This window comes from Xiphophorus hellerii, chromosome 15 (assembly GCF_003331165.1).
Source record: "Xiphophorus hellerii strain 12219 chromosome 15, Xiphophorus_hellerii-4.1, whole genome shotgun sequence".
In the NCBI taxonomy this organism is placed as follows: domain Eukaryota; kingdom Metazoa; phylum Chordata; class Actinopteri; order Cyprinodontiformes; family Poeciliidae; genus Xiphophorus; species Xiphophorus hellerii.
In genome coordinates, this window is record NC_045686.1 from 8,217,077 (window position 1) to 8,237,319 (window position 20,243).

General features: G+C 37.4%; 1 protein-coding gene across 1 annotated transcript in view; it reads right to left on the reverse strand.

Annotated features, from left to right (window-relative positions):
- Positions 1–20,243, reverse strand: part of lpgat1 (lysophosphatidylglycerol acyltransferase 1) — a 55,157-nt gene that overhangs the window by 31,135 nt on the left and 3,779 nt on the right. The window contains exons 2-3 of the mRNA XM_032585348.1: positions 17,251–17,503; positions 749–867 (exon numbers count right to left, since the gene is read on the reverse strand). Coding sequence (XP_032441239.1) covers positions 749–867; positions 17,251–17,488 — 357 coding nt within the window. The 5' untranslated portion in view covers positions 17,489–17,503. The remainder of the gene's footprint in view (positions 1–748; positions 868–17,250; positions 17,504–20,243) is intronic.

Genomic DNA, 20,243 nt, shown 5'->3' on the forward strand with positions numbered 1-20,243 from the left:
CAAATGCAGAACACTATTAGAAGTCAATTTCTTAAATGAGTGTCAGTGACAGTCTAATTTTTTAAGAAAAACTTAATTTGGGTATTTAATTCAATCTAACAGCTACACATACAATCATTTACATGCTTTATTAATAACATAAGAAAAGTCAATAAATATACTACCTTTTATATTTTAGCTCCCTTTAAGTAAAAAAGAACAAAGTAAAAGAGAAAAAAATAGATGAATTAAACTATGATCCAAAGACGAGTCTTCTTCAGGTTCGGTAGATTTGACTGAATAAACTTCAGAAAGAAATTGCTGAAACACCAGCTTACGTCCGACAAATAGCCGCCTCTATGAGAATTGTACTAAACTATTTTACATCATAATAAACTTCCAAAACACAGGCATACAGCTCTAACGAACAAATCATCTTCAACAGCAGAAATATTATGACAGAAATTAGCTCTTTGGATTACCCAGAAAGTCATCTGTTTACTTTATATGAGCCTTTAAAAACAGTAAAAATCATTCATCCAAGACACATTTGTACTTGGAAATTTACCCTCATTTCACTTCCAAAAACAACACCCATTGAATTTAAAGCTGGTGTGGCTCAGAGTCTAATGCAAAATGAGTCCGAGGCAACAGGAATGATGGCTAAAGGAACTGCTGGAAGCACCATTACAGCAGCTGCTCTGCTTTTTACGTATATTGACATCACACCTCTGCAGCTTTGACACGGTTCCGTTCCTGAATGTCTTACCGTGCCCTTGTCTTGCAGGCACATCATGAGAGTGCAAACATCCCCAGTGGATTGATGATTGACAATGACCATGGCTTCTTCTTCAGAGATGTCCCGTACATCATCACCCCACTCTGTGACTGAAAGACAAAACACAAAAACACAAGTTTCATTCCACCATCAATTACTAAAATTTACAAGAAGCCTATGTTGTAGTTTGAAACAATATTTCTGAACGTCATTCATCTCTAAATATATTCAAGTCACGACTGCATCCATGCATGTTTTCTTAATGTCTAATTAATGTCAGTTAATAACCTGCTACAAAGTTATTCCCATTCTGCTATGTAGATACAAAGCAGGGCAGCAATGTTTGATTTAGTGAAATTAACCAAAATGTTTGAACTGAAGATTCAAACCAACCTTATATTGTGAGGAACTTCACCTGTTTTTTTTAAACACACAATTAGGGATCGGTATGAGTTCTGCTCCTTGTAAAATGGTGATCCCAGGTGGGAAGAAGTACCAGTACACACACCTCCAAATTGCGCAAACAGGCTACTGTTCAAATTCTGTCTTATAGAGAAGCCCTGGCATCGTTTTTAGCAAAGAGGAGTAGGAAAATGCACAAGCAGTGTCACAGCGGGTTTATAAAGTAAAATATTAAATAGTTGCAGCAAAATTCAAAAACCAGGGTTTGGGTTTTAAGAACTTATGTCATTAAAGACAGCTGCATCTGTGCTCCATTTCTGACCTGAAATGTATCATGACTGTTTCCTTCTCTACATAAAGGGCAAAACTAATGGTGAAGGTGCAGAAACCTTTTTCACAGGTGCAAAATGCTCCATGATCCAGCCATGTTCGATCACACAGCTTCATGAGACCATAGGGCAGTCTTAGTGTTTGAAGGAGGACTTCAAACCGTCAAATCGTTTATCAAAGGCTACAAGTTTAGTTCAAACATAGAAAAGTCAAACAATAGGTGTGTTTCCTTTCATCAATATCTCTGAAAGGTGTGTTTTCCTAAGTACATACACAGTAAAAACCACTCTTGTCTCTGTCAACATGCATAGGGCTTTAAACTAACAACACCTGCCCTCGTTCTGTCATTCTGACAACATGCTAGCCTGCTACATGTTTGCTGATACATATCCTCCCTGCACGAATGATGAGCACAGTACATTCCTACAATACCAAGTTTTATTAATCTGGACCTTATCACCAAAAATGTTTTCAACAGAACAAACAAGAACTGGATGTACTCCGTTTTTCTAAAACCACACAGGCTTTTCCAGACATCGTTGAACCTCAAAAAGTTATATTAATTTAGCTTTTCCAAAAAATTATGTTTTATTTATTGGATTTTTTAAAAAGCTTTTATGACGCAAGTGGAAACTGTTTTAAAGCAGTTCATGTAAATCAGTTTTCTTCTGTCTTTCAGTCTTTGGAAAAGCAGCGTTTAAGTTTCTACGAGTGCATTTCAAGTAATATTTACAAGAGCGCTATAAGTTTTATTTTCTTCCTGGAAGACTTTGCTGGGTTTGCAGGCCCCACCCTGACTATTCTACATAATCCAATTTGACGACAAATGTGTTGAAACAAACTCCTCCAGAAGCATTATGGATGTGTGTGGCGACTTTATGCTATTTGCTTAGTTGAATCATTAATGAAGATGCATGTTGACTCATACTGAATGAGAACATGTTGGTCTGTGGTTGAAAATGAGGAAGGAGAAGTGAGGTTTCAGGAAATGGTAGCATACTCACTTTTTTATCTGTGACCACTGAGTGGAACAAGGGATGACTTTAACATTCTAGTCTGTTGTTGGGAAAGCATATAAATAACTTCTTATACATTCAATCATTAAGCTGTAAGTCTAAACCTGATCAGCAGCAGTGTTTGAATGGGAAATCCCTGAATATCTATTGGAAAAGCTGCAAGTTAGCTCAGAATGTAGCAGCAACATGACGTGAGGCTTATTTGCATGTGCATAAATAATGCTTCCCTCCTTTGTGAATCAACACAAGGCATCCATGTACACCAGAGAGCAGAACTGCAGCTTTGTTCACTGTCAAAGAAATAAAAATAGCAGGGAGCAAAAAATATAGCTGCAAACTGAAGCTCTCTAGGCCAAGAACAGGCAGATCAAGTAAGACATGCAGCACACAGGTACATGGAGGCCTTACCTTCCCACAAAGCAATACTGATCAGGAGCCGACAAAAAAGGTTATGCAGAAATGACTCATTTCGCTTTTATTTTACAACTAACGTCATTCAAATGCAAGAGACTGTAAGCGTGGATTAGGTGACATAAGGATAAGTACATAAGAAACACTGATCCTGACATGCAGCAACCCAACACTAATAAAAAAAAAAAAAAACATCGTCTACTAAAACAAAGGAATTCCCATAAGTGGACCTGAATGTCCCACAGCCGCCCACACACTCAGGTCCAGCTGACCACTTTATGATCTGTGTGCACATTTTATGATCACCAGTCTGTTTTCCAAAAGGTTCAAACAAAATGACAGAGAAACGGCACTGCCTGTTTGTACAAGCTGCTCCCACACAGATTTATTCTGATGGGTTTCCCACCATCGGCTGGGAAGTTCTGAGTAGAAAGAGGCAGAGTTGTTCTCTCTTATGCAACAAAATGCCTATTACTTTCATTTACAGCAGCCGTTCAGCAGACAACAGCAAACAGTAATGGCTTCGTAATGACATTAAACACAGCGCCACCTGCTTCAATGGAAAATGCAACTGCGTCACTGACTGATGCTGTTAAGATTATGAACCATCATGTAATCGTTAGTAAATACAAAACAGAAACATGCATTAATGTAATTGAATTTTTGAAGATATAACACAACCATAAAGAACCATAAAATTTAACATTGAGCAGTCTTGATCTTATTGAACAGGCAGGCTCTTTCACATCAACAGTAACTAGTAACTTAAGCATCTTGTGGTCTGCTTTCAGGGTTACCTTGGTGAATTGCATAGTGGGTATCATAACAGCAATTTTGAACATCCTCCACTTGTAGGCTATTTTCCATTTCAAATTCTTTTAAGGTCTTTTTAAATGCACACACTGATTCTGTGTGAAGGCTTCAGGCATAAAACACAGCGTCAACTGCTGTGACAAATGTTAATCCAGTTTTCTATTAGGGTGCATTCACACCAGTCCTGTTAAGTCCGCTTCAATTGAACTCTAGTTCATTTGTGTAGAAAGTCCGATTCATTTGGGCAGGTGTGAATGCGCAATCGATCAAAAAAGCAAACTCTGGTCTGCTTGAAATCCTAGGTCTCAGTTCAGTTAAAGTGAATTTTGGTGCGGTTTGAATGCATATGTGAACCCAAAGCGGACCGGAGACCACTCAGGGTTTCCCCCAGTGTATTATAAGCCTGGCGGCCTGCCAAAGGCCCCCGCCAGGCTAAGCGTTGCTTGTTTTTATTTTTAGAAAAATTAATAATTGAGTGGACCAATCACACAGCTGGCGCCTCTGCTTGTTGCCTCACGCGCTGCCGCTGCTTTATTAAATTTACCTCAGCGCCGATCACGCGCGCCTCCTTTCACTCAAACTGGACACAGGCTGACCTGTAAGAATATTTACATCAACCTAATGTGAGGAATTATTTTTCTTTGGAGAACTCTATATAAAGGTAAGAGTTTAAAATCCAGTTAGCAATGGTTGCGCAGCTCTAGGTGAACCGCGGGAATAACTTGTAGTCGCGCTTTCAGGGGTGCGAATTGAGTGAGCGGTGAGAATGATTTATATTTGTGGACAGAATTATGTACGGCGTTTACATCTTTGGCTCTGTCTTCCCTGTAAAGTTTATGTATGTGTTCCCGGTTGACCGGAGCGTTAGTGGTTAACAGCCGGTTCTAATCATTCATCATGCAGGTTCAGCCCGGTGAAGAGCTTTCGCGCTCACCTTGTAGTCTCGCTTCACGCTGGTTTTATATTATTTTATTATTATTTTTATTATTATTTTTCTGGTTAAACAATGCACCAAACCATATCAAACGCTTTGTCCACTTAGTCATCCAGAATTGATGCACACGGCCGCGGCAAGATCTGAAAATCTCGTCCCACAAACTTGTGTTAAAAACTCAAAAGACACAAAAAGGAAAAGCGAGTAAAGCCACATTAGCAGCATTAAATTAAATCTCCCGTTTGTTGCACATCTCTGCCAGCGGATTTAACTCATCATGCAGGGCCAGTCTAAGGCTATACGAGGCCTGCAGCAGAATTTGACCTAGGGGCCCCTCTTGCTGCTAAAAACATCAGCATCTCTATCAGCTTCTGTGTTAGATTTAGTGAAATCTGGGAGAAGGGAGTAGTTTAATTGGCCAACCTTAAAAGCAATAAGTTATAATGCAGTTTACTAGTTTGTATTTGTGGGCAAACAGAGCTCAAACTCAAAGATTAAACTCACAGAATCAGATTGTTGCTATGGTAACAAAATAATCAAACTATTAAGATTGTTCTTTGAACTTTTACAGAGTAAACTTGCCAGCTCCTTAAAATCTTACATTTAAATGTTGACTAGTTGTGGGTTTAGATAGCATTTCACTGGATATGTTTTCCCGAAACATTTAATTACCCAGTAATATTTTAACTTTTTTTGTCTATTTAGCATCTTTAATACAAAAACACGGTGGACCGCCGGTGGACCACCGCGGCGCCCCGACCACTGGGCTTCGCAAGTTTTCTGGGGGAAACCCTGCCACTCCAGAAGCAGGAAGTGGTCCACAGCGTAAGGCATTCTGGGTAAATACAACTAAAAATCACCAAAAAGTGACCATCACTAGCGAGACAAATGGCAAATAGCTTTTACAAATAACCAAAAAAAATCCTACAACTTTTAAAATCCAACCGCATTCGTCTTTACATTTTGTGAACAAGGAAGTTGTGCCCAGTAACTTCTTCAGAGGTTTTAATGCCATTTCCTTTAGTGCTTCTTGGTGCAGCACCACCACAGGCATAGGGGGAAACGGGTTTTTCAATGGGTTTGGTTTGTTTGACACAGTGCAGTGTGAAAGCAAACCACCGCAACTGAATTTCTAACAATTGTTGCAAATTTATTCCCCAATCGAACTGAGTCTACCGGACTATCAGGTAAGGGAAAACACCCTTAATCTATCTAAAAATGTATCTTATGTTATTATGTATTTGTGTACTATAGTCTTTTCAGTCACTTCACACATACCCAATGCCCCGTGTCAATCCGCACGAACAGAACTGGATCTACAGTTCTCCTGATCTACGCTGTCAGGTGTCTGCTCAGAGCACACAACCAAGTTCAACACCCTCTCTCTCCTATCAGAATATTGATGGGCTACATATGGCAGCTGTAACAACTGAAACACAGCTCATATGAGCTGAGCTGATGACCACACCAAAGCCACTGGGGAACTTCAGAAGCTGCTATTGCAAATTAAACACTTGAACAGCTTTGCATATTAAGAGGGAGGTGAGAAGATTCAGTCAGGCTCCAGCTGGTACAGGTGATATCCAAAGAATTAGGGCAGGTCTGACCAGTTCTAGCGCTGTGTAATGCAAATGTTATAAATGTGAGACCTTAATTTGCAGAGGAGGACTCAAGTTCCTGTCTGGGAGGCCCGTAGTGAGATAAAGATTCAGAAGAAACTTTAAGCCCACCTCATATTTGTTATTTTTTTATATAGAATTAGAAATGCTTTATCGGATATGAATAAACAATTCAACTCCCTTTTCAAATAAAATGAATATTTTATTAATTAAAATGCAGTAACATAGCATTCATTTAGCCAGTTCTGCTTGGATTGCTGATTTGTTTAATTAACTGATAATTGCACAGCAAAAGGTTTGTCTTTTTACATCATTTGTACTGGGTTATGCTAAAGCGATGCCACTTGAGGAGTTTGGGTAGATTGGGTAGATATTTCTAGGCAAAGATTTTTTTTTTTTATCTTAAATGAAAAATGTGTAGATTTTGGCTTAATTACTGCTCTGACTGTGTTGTTCTTTAGCAAATCATCTTTTTAGAGTCTGTATACTCCAGTTAATGATTTACTAAATTAGTTGAAAATTATTTGAATAATCGATTCATCCCAATTAATCATTTCACTTTGTTGTATTTTTTCATCAAGTGGACTTTTTATGTCTTCAGAAAAGCAGTTTCTCTTCATCTGGTGACACAATTGACATTCTGCCTTTGTTTCACCTCCTGTCTCCAAGTAAAATATACAAACACTCATGAGAACAGATATCAAGAGCATAGATAAACACAAAGTCCATGAAGTGTGTGTTCCCTTAAGAAAATGCAACTTCATACAGAACATACCTTCCTACATGCCACTGCTGCAAGAGTGAAGCATAATGATATCAGCGAGTTGGGTCATCTGTCAGACAGAATACATTAGGGAAATTGTCTTTGAGAAATGACACAGTTATCACGACGGGATGACAGCAACACTGTAGGCACGGTGTCTAATCCGGTATCTGCGGTCAGCTAAACGTTGTGCCACTGACCTTGACACCCATCTCCTCTTGTAAATCGACAGCACATCGTGGCATCTCCTCATCTTCCACATAAAGAGAAACCATCACAGAGAGAGATTATTTCCCCCGACAAAGTCAATGGTTTTTGGTAACTGAGTCAACTTAATGAAAACCAACGATTTGTGTTCAGAGAAAACCAGAATTCAATTCTCTTATTGTTTTTCCTTTTAATGCAGCAGCAGCTACTAAGAAGCTAAGTGACAATTGTTTCTGCAGGAAGAAAAATTAAGTGTTGCAATAAGATCTGGATTTCAGATAGCATATCTAGAGCTAAAGTCAAATGAGATATTTTGCATTATTAAACTGTTCCATATCGATATTAAAAATTTGTTTTTTTCCCAGCTCATGCTTACAGCAATCCTTCTTCTTGATGAGCATTTGGCAGCGGTAGACAGCAGACTGCATCGAGTCATTAACCCCACTGAACTATAAAGCTTTATTTTCAAATGAGGATTCCTGGATATGCACTAGCTAAAAATAATGTTTTTCTCTGCTTTTATTGAATATAGTATTAGCTGTGTCTGCATGTTTAAATAGATTTTTATAAGAGAAATTATAAACCAGATGTGAGAAGGTTGATGTCGCATCATAATGGATAAAACATCAACACATTACATATAATGAAACATTACATTCACACTGAAGCAGAAGATGACTAAAATTAGGGCTGTAACTATTGATCATTTTAGTAATCAATTATTCTATCAATCTATTAATCAGCCAAGTAAAATAAATTCCAGATTTTTGCAGATTTTCATGTTGACCACTTAAGCCTTTTTATACAATGATAGAAAACATACAAATAAACAAATAATTAAAAAAAAATTTTAAAATAAGAAAATAAAAATGTTATTGCCTAAAATGTAATAAAGCATTTCTTTAGTGAATTTGAACCAGGTGAAGCTAAAACTATGCCACTTGAGTTTTGGGTAGAACATATTTAAAGACGAAGGCGACAAAGGTATTTACCTAAAATCCAAAATGCATAAACATTTTGTACAGTTTTGATTCAATTACTTTAACTTTTTTTTTCCAGCAAATTATCTACTTTTTCTGCATACTCCAGTAAACCATCTAAATTAGTTGATGACTATTTCTATCATTGATTCATCAAATTAATCATTTCAGTCCTAGCTGAAATGTCTCTTATTTTTTTACCACCATCATTTCTGATAAGCCTTTGAGCCGCTGATTAGCATTAGCATCTGATTAGCATCTCAAAGCTCAAATAATACCTAAACTGCAACCCCAATGGAGACGTTCAAAAACTTCATGGATCCAGAGAGAGAAGGAAGTATTTCAAATCATCTCTTCCATCCATCATAATGGGCAAAGACCATATCCCCTACTCCAACATCTCTCTGCCCAGATTTCCAAAAATACAGACAAAGATTTAAAGAGGAGCCGCAAAAGCAAATGAGGTGTATTAAGGTTGTGCGTGCAAACGCTGCAGTTTTTATACTTAGCACGTTTGTTGGTGAGGTATTATCTTTAAAGAGCTCTCATAGAGGGATCATATAAATGCAGCAAACATCCTCTGCAAGAACACCTCGCAAATCATTTATTTCGAATGAAAGGCAGCATGCACATGATCTGCACCAACAATGCAGCAACAACCTGATGAAGAAGGATGGTTCTCTTCTGGGGACAACTATAAAACCTCGTGACAATGGTGCAAGGAACAATTTGACACAAAAATTACGGAGAACCCTCTTCATGAGAAAAAACAGAGTCTTCAGTTGGAGGCTTCTTCAATTTTGGTGTAATACAGACTGCTACAGGAGAACCATCGTGCCCCCAGCCATCACCATCTATAACACCTCAGAAGAATCTTGAATATATGACTTACAACATTTATTTTCCCTTTGGAATCAAAGTATTTTTGAATTGAATCAACTATGAACCTAGCTTTAGCAGTTCTTATCATCAATTGATGCCGTTCAGGACATGTTGTAAATCATCGTCTCTGCTGCCAATCAGGAACTTTTAGGATGAAAAAAGTATTTCTGAAATGACTTCCTGCTATAAACCTGAACAGAGATGGACATCATACTGCACTTACCAAATGTACCTGTAATCTCTTAGACACACTGTGCGCTCTGACAGGTTCATAAGTTTACATTTTTTATCATTGTACTGACATTATATGACATCACTTTGTTGGAAACAACGCTCCCCTGTTCAGATAAACTCATCCCAGCAGATGAGTACGTAACAGTAGCCCATTTGTCCTTACCCTGCAGGAGCTTAAGGCCACATTTTTCAAAAACATCTTTCACAATCCTTAAACAATCCAGCTTTCTATTTATTGATGCTTTTGTGAGGTCACTCTGACAGAAAAACTGTGACAGACCTTGGCAATAGGTCAGCACACCAGAATGTTTGGCAAAGAGCAGCGGAGAATGTGATCAGTCATAAAAAACATTAATACTGCTGGATGCAATGTTTACTGTACAAACTTTAATGTATTTGTTGTTTTTTTTCCTGTGACAAACCAACACAATGTAGGACATAATTGTGTGCAGACCACCTTCTTCTACCCGTTTGCTGTGTTGACCTACAAGGCTTATGGAAAACTGCAAACAAAAGAGTTTTTACAGCTTTCTTGCAAATATTGATGACTTTGTCACTTTCAATTTAAATAATCACTAGAACTGTATTATTTCCCTCACTTTATAATACTGTGGTAACAACTCTTCTGGAACTTTAGCTCCAATTTTCAAGCAATTCAAATAAAGATCAACACTACTGTATTTATGCATTATATTTGTATATTTATACACTTGTATATTTGTATTTAGTATCTGTATTCTGTGAGTATGAGAAACCTCAGTTACCTTACTTATACACATAAACTAGGCAATTAAAGTTCATTCTTATTCTACCAGCTTCTAGAGCAAACTGGTTTATTATAATTTTTCTTTGGCAAGTTAAATACACTTTAAAATTAGTCAAATATGGAGAGATTTTTTCTTAACCAAATGTAGATTCTTAAAAAAACAATTATAGGTATTTGGTTAAAAAAAGTTCAGAAATTGAGTTTCAATATCTTATTTATTCCCTACACCAGTTTTAAACCCACACATGGGTTCAGTAAAAAAATAAAATAAAATAAATCTGAATGGCAAAAAACTGTTGCCATTCAGTAATTAGCAACCAACACCAGGGTCTTTAAAAATCTTTCATTCTTCTGACAGTCTATTTTTCAAGTACATTCTGAAGCATTCAATTAAGCAACAAAAAAAAAAACTAAATAGCAAAAAAAAAAAATCAATTTAGAGGTAAACAGTGTCTTAAAAAAGATCAAGTCAATCACAAACATGCCCTGTAAAACCAAAGGCTGTACATTTGTAATAAAATGACCATAAGAATCACTTTATTCTTAAGAAATAGATTTTTATTCCCTAAAAAGACAGAATTTAAGCAAACATTTCCAGACTGAGTAGGAACCCTGCCAACAGTAACATCAACCAACAAGTATTGAACAAAATACCATGCTGAAACCTCAGAAAAAGGGTTTTTTCTAGAGCCAAATCAAAGGGCAGCTTTAAATAACATTTCAAATGAGAAATTTTAACTGCTGGTACTTCAGTTCAAAAGGTAGAAACAGGAAATATGACTTATCAGAATGTTGCTATCATTTCAAAGTATTTTCTGACAAACGTACGCACAACTCCTCCAATCCAACTGATGTAAATAACATACAAAGCCAAGAATGAGTCTGGATTCAGTCGTGACAGAAAGGTCACCAAAAGGCAACTATTTTTATTGCAAGAGGAAAACAATCTACCGCATGTCTGACAGGATTAAGATCATCTACACCTAAGGCCTTGTAAAGAAATATTAAAATCTGTTTTTTTAAGAACCATTCAGCACTTAAAAAAACTCCACACACAATATTTAAATCCAAAGCAGGAGACAAAACTGCCTTACTTCTATCAACACCTTCAATATGGGTGAAGATCTACAGAAATTTCTGTTTTAGCAAACAATATAGCAAGCAATCTTTAAATAGTGCTTCAAAGGATGAGTGACAATTTAACAACATAAATCTGTTGTTCTAAGACAGCTAGCTTTGTTTTTTTGAGCAGATTACTTTTGATCTGGACATTCAGTAATGTGGACCATTTATCATTAAATCCTAAAGGAGAATGTCCAGCCATCAGTTTACCACCTTAACTTTAAGCAAACTTGGGTTATGAAATCCACTTCTGAATGGCTTCAGGAAAAAAAAAATACTTTAATAATTTGGAGTCAAGGCATCAAACATGGCCTTCAGTTTCTTTCCATCATTGTTTTACATATAGACAATTCGGTGCCATCCATTTGCTCTGTGTGTTGTATCAATTACGCTACGCCAGTGAGATATAGATTTCCCACATAATGCTCTACTCATTCTCATAAATGTCCTGCACGCTTTCTGAATATCAGGGCATCACGCTTAAGCCCCCCTCCTTCACCAGGACCTCAGAACAAAAGAGATGTTAATTCCCATTCATGCGATCGCCCTCTCAACTAAGCATGAGCTGTAAGGCCATTATTCTAATGTGGTTCACTCCTTCACTTGTACAAGACGACATGACTTACAATCAGCCTACACTAAGCTTTCATGTACAAGCCACATGAAACATTTATCAAAGTGTGTTGACCGAGCAACTGAAGCCTACTTTTCATACGTAGAAGCCTCTAGAGCAAGAATACAAAGCTGCTGGACACAGTTAAAACATTTCAGAAGAATCTACAAACAAGACATTTGATTTGCAAAGATCTTTAGTGTAATACACAAACTTTAGAAATTATTCTTTTTGGAGGGTGGTGGGGAATCAACATAATTCAGGACTGACAGGGAAATGTCTGTCAGATATGATTTGTCCCCACCTACGCAGTCCAGTGATTAGGTCTGATCAGCCAAGTGACTGGTAGCACTTTGTGGGTATATGGAGGCTTTAACAAATAAAAAGCAGTCTGTTGCTGCTTCCAAGGAAGGAGGAGTCACTCCGTGCTTTAATTTCTACTGCCAGGAAATATTAAGTCTGACCATCCTTGGTCCATAAAGGTTAAAGGAGCAATTAATCCGAGATGATAATTGGGTTTAAAATGCCAGTCAGGTTTTCAACCACCAAAACTGATTTCCTGGACTCAATTCAAGCTACTTCATTAATCTTCAAGGTAAATTATTAAAGTTTCATTAAAGAGTTATTTAAAATGGGTTCAGCTGTGGGCAAGAAGGATTTCCTGTTGGTTGCGGCAGCTCTAAAGAAGCCGCCGACTGAAAACGCCCCATTGTGTCATAGTCTTAAGAAGAGGTTGATCAGGGTTGCCCATTGTGTTCTTTTTAGATAAGGCATCCCTCTTTACACAATCATCTCGAGATGTTCCACTACATCTTCAGTTTTTTTAAGCTCACCAACTCTCCACACCAGACTGCACACACAGAAAGCTGCCTGTTCAAGATCTGGCTGGTTTTGTATCAGCTTTCAATTTATGTAAGTTTTGAAAATGTTTTCACAACTCCAAGAGTTCAGCCTAGAAAATACCCAAGAAGGCTTCTGTTTAATTTAGTGAGGTTAATTGTCAAGATCAACATACTAAAGACAGATTTTAAAATGTAAACTAATCTTGTCCTTTAAAAAACAAACAACTGTCATCATTAACACCCATCATTTTAGCTTGACCACTCATCTTGTATCCATTGACCCCAAACCTGGCCAGAGCAAGCCTATCTTATCATAGAAATACCACAGGTTGTCAAAAACCTTTCCTTTTGTGTTTTTACTAATTTTATTTATGCTTAAAGTCAAATAAAAGAGGTCAGAGGGTCGCAGAGTGGACCCCAGCCTATTCATTGTTCAGTATTTGCGAATTTGTCGATTTATAGACCACAAATCTATTATTTGAAAGAAAATGCAGCTTGGGGGGCTGAAATACCTTGGTGCATTGCTACGAGACACGCCATTACCTAGAATTTCCAAAGTAGCCAATCCAGGATCGAGATGAATTTTCCTTGGCTTTGATTGGATAAGAACAGAAATACGGAAGACAATGAAAGTTAACTTCTGCAGCATTGGTAAGATAGTTTCCACTGTGCATTTTAATGCCTGTTACGGTATATTTGGTGTATAAACTACTAATACAGGTGGTTATAAGTGTTTTTGAGCAGGTCTCAAGTATTCCTACATTTCAGCTACTCAAGGCGGTTTTGGTCACTAACCCCTAACTCACAGGCCAGTGTTTACCCAGAACTGCTCCGTTTTATTTTTGCTGCACTTCTCCAGACCTGGAAAGTCACTCAAATCAAATTTAAAGTGTGGAAGAAAATGTTTTATGTCAAATTGAGGTAAAGATTTGTTTTGTTTCCTATGATTACTTGTTTTGAAATCTATAAACTATTTATGTGCTGTCCTGTAAAAGAAAAAAAAACGTAATTTCAACAAACATGGTAAATAAAACAGCCAAGGGTTTTCGAATCAACAAAAAGAATGAATCACTGATCTGTTTAAATGAATACATAAGGAATAATTAGTCTGAGTTCTGCCAGAAACCCAGAGGTGATAAAGAGAGACCAAAGACGAGCCTGAGTGGGCTGTAGACACATCACAAGGTCTGGTAAAATGTATGTATTCAAGGAGATTAAGATCCATGTTACACTGCTTCCAATGCAAACACCATTACCAGTCTGATCAAAGACTGGGAGATGCAACATCTAACTGGAAAACAAGTGTGCGATGCCTGCGTGCTCAGTGATTGCTTTGATCTTCGTTCACAGGTCTGACAGACCACCCACTCTTGCAAAATACACTGAAATCTTCCTTCTGCTAGCTTCACGCCATGTGCTCCACTGCAGTGTGGAGCTTTGGATGACAGGGGGAAAAAAGTTCCAACTTCATTGAGAAGGGGTCAAAATAAGTCAAAATACAACTCATTGTCCAACAGAGTTTCTAATACAAACTAGCTTTACCTAGATTAAACTTGGCACAACGACAGCAGATTTAGGCATGTCTCTTCAGAAAGTTTATAATTTGTTTGGTTATTTATTCTTAGGGTGTTTTCACACATGATAATCCAGTAGACTTGGTTCTATTGGCGACCCATTTGTTTGCACCATCACCAAACCAGGTGAAAAACCTGTTTATCCCCTCACCTGCGGAGGCGCTACACCAATAACCACACAATGAAACAATAGGAAAACCTCAGAAGAAGACATGAGAACAACTTCATTTTTTTGAAAAATGTAAACATAGTAGCATCAGATTTTAGCAGTTGTAAGATTTCTTTTTTGGTCCACATCAGAGTCTGATTGCACATTCACACCAGCAAAAAAAGAGAAAAAACTGACTTTCTAAACAAACGAACTGGAGTTTAATTAAAGCAGACTAAACTGGGCTGGAATGAATGCTCCCATAACATCTGCCAGGTGACATTACAATGCCATTAGCTTCCATGTTTCTGATGTGACGTAATGTTTGCAGGCTTGGATCGGGTCCTCCTCCTGTCAAGCAAGCGTCTTAACACCGATTAGGCTCAGTTGTATTACACATGAATGAATGACTTACATTTTCCATCCAACTCACTGAAAGCTGAGCTACGCCCCACAACTGGCATCGATTGCATGCCCGCAGGAGAAGAAGCATAAGAGGCCTGTGTAGGTTCATTCTCCCACCACTTTGCATCTAATTAGGAAAACAGGATGCAACTCTTGGTTGAGTTTCAAGTTAAAGTTGAAGGACCATCCAGTTATAAACACTGAGGACTTTAAGTGCATTCACCTCCTTGCTTAATCATTGACATTAAACATTCAGAGCATAGTGCACACAGTTGATAGAAACCATTTAGCACTGATTGAGTTATCCGATATTTACAAAGCACTACTGTTCTGCTACACCAGCTAACATGATAACATGACTTAACTTCAACTATTTAACAATCCATGGAGTTCCACAACATCACTGCTATCGCTTCACTCTGATTGCATATCAATATGTCAAAGCAAGAAAAACAAGTTAAATGTTGACCTGCATTGATGATTTGATTAAGAAATCAAAGAAAATGTTAGTTGATTGTGTCTGATGTTCATACATTCTTTAGGTCAATAAGGTCAGGGTAAAGATAAAGTTTTACTTCAAACAAAGCTATTCAGAACAAGTTAAATCTCCAATATTTGCTTTTCTATCCCACCTGGCTAGAGTTCATTTCGTTATATCTAACAGCATCATAAACAAGGTATCTGTCAGAGCAGCTAAGCAACATCTAACATTAAACATCACACGTTTGTGTTGTGAAAAAAATACCATGTGACCTTATCTTGTAAGAATACAATCTTCATCATAGTTTCACCTCTTCAGAAATGTATCGTATCTGCTCATCAAATATCAGTAAAGATTTCGCAATCGCTCTTTAAAACTGGACTGTTGCATCTTTGATCAACTTCCAGACTTTGTTTGAAAGATACAAAAGAAGAAAAAGTGGTTCAAAAACCATTTTTTTCCAGCCGCACTTTAAGACTCCAGTAAGCGTTAGGAGTTGCAGATCCCTGGTGTGTCATCAATGCGACATCATTTCCTTTCCTTGGCAGTAAGGAAGTAACAATACATGCATTCAAACTGAATCATTTGCGCTCAACCAATCCAGCGTTGCTCTAAATCTGAACATGAACAGAATTGCAGTGTGTGACGAAGTTCCACCACTCAGCTTTTAAAAGGTGGGTCATGAAGCAACACAATTGCCATGCATGTCAAGCAACTAAAGTTCATTTAAAAAGTGCTTTTGGTCCCTTTTATTTTTCTGTCTTGGTGCACTTAAATGTTTCTTATGCAAATTTTAAAATCATTTAAAGATATCTTGAGTAAATAATAAGACATATCAGCAAACCAGGTGCTATGTCAAAAAGTAATACCTCCTAAATCTAAAACACGCTTGTTGCAACAACTGCCATCAAGCATTTATAATCTTTATTTTAAGAAAATCACTATGAAGGTACTTTGCAGAAGTGTTTTAATTTAGTTTCACTTGAAGATTTTTGATTTTTCATAATCAAAAATGGCCTGTGTAAAGTCACGCTACAACAACTCATTCAGATTTTATGTTTAGACTTTGACTAGGCCACTCCAAATCGTTTACTCTGCTTCTGAGCCATAAAAGAGAGGCATTTGCTTGCATTCTCAAAATGTGGTAGAGAACAGAATTTGTATTTAAGAGACACAGGAAACACTTTTAATCAGGACTGTTTTTAAGACTTGCTGCTTCTTTAAAATTGGTGAATTTTTGTCTCAGCAATGATACATAGCCCTTTGGAATAATGTGACATTTGCCTCAAGCTAAAGTCTGTCTGCATTAGAAGCACCTTTGGCTCAGAATATAATTTTTTTTGACATTTCACAAAGAAGAAGAAAAATGTGAATAGACCACGGAGCTGAAATGAGCAAAACAAAACAGTTTATACACCCAACAAAAGAGCTTTGATCATCTAAAATAAAAGTTACAGTTCACATGATTCAGCCAGTCTCAAGATCTTTAACACAATTATGAACATATCTCAATGCTACTGCTTTCTATATGCTGAAACCATTCAATTATTCATCAGAGAGCTTTGTTGCTCTCCATATTTCCCTCTTAGCAATTTGTAAGCATTCTGCTCTCCGCTGTGTGCAACCAAACACCACAGTTGCCCTGGTCACTTCAAGATATTCACCCAACAGAAATCAAAAACTTTACATTCAGCCACCTGATCATGAAAATATTTGCTGTGAAATGAAATTAGTTACTTAGATAATTAGGAACTTGACAAAAAAAGTAGAATCAGCATTCGCCATCGATCTCATTTGTATTCAGCCATCTTTCCGTCTCCTGCTAGTGACTTCAATCTATGTGCTTGTATTTTTTAGCAAAAACAAACCTGGAACACGAGCAGACCGAACGCAAACTGACACCAGAGAGAACGGCATGCAAATCCGCCTCGGTACCATTGAAGCACCTCACCTGTGTAGCCTGCGATCCAGCCCCACGAAGACACCATGGCCAGTAGCCATTTGAACATGACTCCTTCGATGTGCCAGAAAGCGGAGCTGTCCCATATTCTCAGCGGCTGGAGGAGCAGCAGGTACAAGCAGTAGGACGGGATGGCCACACAGTTGTTGAAGAACATGAAGGTGAAACGCATCACAGACTTGAGGAGAACCCAGCTCAGTTTGCCGGCACCATCCATCAGCTGTGCCATTCTGAAACGCACCGTCTGCAAACAAACAAAGCCGCCGTTGGAGACTCGTGTTGTTTGACCTACAATAAAAAAATGTTCTGCTTATAGACAGAAGATGTGCACGAAAACAATGGATAGAAATGAGAATATAACAGCATAACTGTCACATCTGGATGATAAATTGTCTCAAAAATTATTGTGATAATCAATAATTTATCAAAGACTAGTATGAAATGAAGTGGCATAATAATATAATAATAATGACCTTCTCAAATACTAATATACTTCAAAGACATTTTATATATCCAGAATAAAACACAACAAAAAAACAAAAAATGAAAAGGAAATTAAAACCACACAAAACCGAAACCATAAATAAAATGGATTATGAAGACTTTGTAAACAGAATTGCCTTTCAAAAAATATTAATATTCACAAAGCATCTTAGACCTTTAGGATAAATCCTAAGGTAACAAAATGTTAGATGGCGTGAGGAGGAGTTTTAGTGAGATAAGCAGGGAATTCCCGATTCCAATATCGATATCAGAAATCGATCCAATACAAGCCAAAAAACGAGTATCAGATTATATCAGCCAGCCTCTAAAATCTCTGATACAATCTATTGTTATTGATTTTTGTTCTCTACTTGAGTAATAACCTTTGATCAAGTCCAAACTTAAACTACAAATATAAGTAATAAAAGTATGCATGGTTTGTGCTGATATTGTATCAGGTGAATATCAGTGTTAGGCAACACTCAAAGCTGCAATATTGATATTGTATCAAAAGTGAAAAGGTTGAATGAGACACTCCTGGTGAAAAAGACCGCCAGAAAGGAGAGATATTCTCTGGAAAATAGATAAAGCTTTGCCAAGAGCAGGATCTGCTACTGTTCCTTTACTTCCCAAATTAAACAAGTATATACAAGCAGCAGGAAATCACACTGAATAGCTGACAGACAGCAGAGCGTCAACATTGATATCAGATAGATGACAGTAAAATGACCAGCATGGCGAGAAGCCGTGACAAATCACAGGATGGGGATGTAAATAAAGTGCGATCAGACATTTCGATGCTGTGTGACAGTTAATTTAATGTTGCTTAGTTTCATCATCATCCAGTCTAGATTCAATTATCGGTAAACTCCTAACAATCTACTGGGAGCGAATTTGTTTGTTTTGTCTTATTTTGTTTTCTGTATCAACCAATCACAGTCACTAGAAGACAGTGAAGTGAGAATCTAGGCTCGGTTTTCTACACAGAAAACTATTTCCAAGAAACTCTGCTATTAAAGCCCATTTTAAATCACTTTTTTCTTTTCACTATTTTTTTTTATTTCTCTGTTATATGCTTCAGAATAATCGGTCTCCATCTATCTCAAAGATAATCGCATAGCTGTTACGTAGCTATTTTTTAAAACAGAAATACAGCTCCCTTCGCAACCATTTCCTCCCTGATACAGATAAGCAAAAAGCCTTAAAATAAACAATTTTTCTAAGTGTTAACTGAAAAATCCAGCCTTTAAGTACCGTATTTTCCGCACTATAAGGCGCACCACATTATAAGGCGCACCTTCAATGAATGGCCTATTTTAAAACTTTTTTCTTATATAAGGCGCACCGCATTATAAGGCGCATAGAAAAGACGCTACAGTAGAGGCTGGGGTTACGTTATGCATCCATTAGATGGAACTGCGCTAAAGGGAATGTCAACAAAATAGTCAGATAGGTCAGTCAAACTTTATTAATAGATTACAAACCAGCGTTCTGACAACTCCGTTCATTCCCAAAATGAATAAACAGCTGTTTTATTATTTTCCCCGAGGTAAAGTAAGTGACGTGGTATTTTCGTGACACAGTTTATCTTTTAACAACAGCAAGGAATAACATATAGTGGAGGGGGAACTTTTCCTCGATTCAATAAACACGTAAAAAACAGTCTGATACTGTTACGGTAAATCAAACGTTAGTGCAATCACAATATATATCCACTTCCGCACCATTGATTCGTTCATGTTAAATTCTCTCGCTGCTGCTCTATTCCCGTGTTCTACTGCGTGACTGATCGCCTTGAACTTAAACTCTGCGTCGTAAGCATGTCTCTTAATAGCAGCCATTTTGGGGTCTTTACACAAAACCCAGTGTGTTTTATGGCCATATATATGGCACTATATGGCCATATATATGGCACTATATAAGCCATATATATGGCTCCGTTCATTCCCGTTCCGTTCATTCGTATATATGGCTTATATAGTGCGCCTTATAATCCGCACTATACAAGCCATATACTGTTTATGGCACTATATAAGCCATATATATGGCTTATATAGTGCGGATTATAAGGCGCACTCTCAGCTTTTGAGAAAATTGAAGGTTTTTAGGTGCGCCTTATAGTGCGGAAAATACGGTACATTTACTCAGAGAGAGAGAGGGAAAAGCCACATCTTCCCCAGCAAAGACCAAAATAAATTTTGACGACCATAATAATTCCAGTAAATTGCATATAACCAAACCATTCTGTAAGTTTTAACACAAGTTTCTGTTTCACTGAAGTATACAAATGATTTGATAGAGAGGCCAATTGTTCTTCAAAACTGTAAAGACAAGAGAACACCACAGAGATATTTGGCATGTTCATGTTCTACCATTTCTCACCTAAACAGGTTTCTTCAGCTTTACTAGAACTTTAACTGTAACTGTGTGCTTCGGTCAAATCACATTGAGCTTTTCAGAAAGACTTTCAGGTCAATTTATCAAGAGTAAAATGCTTACTG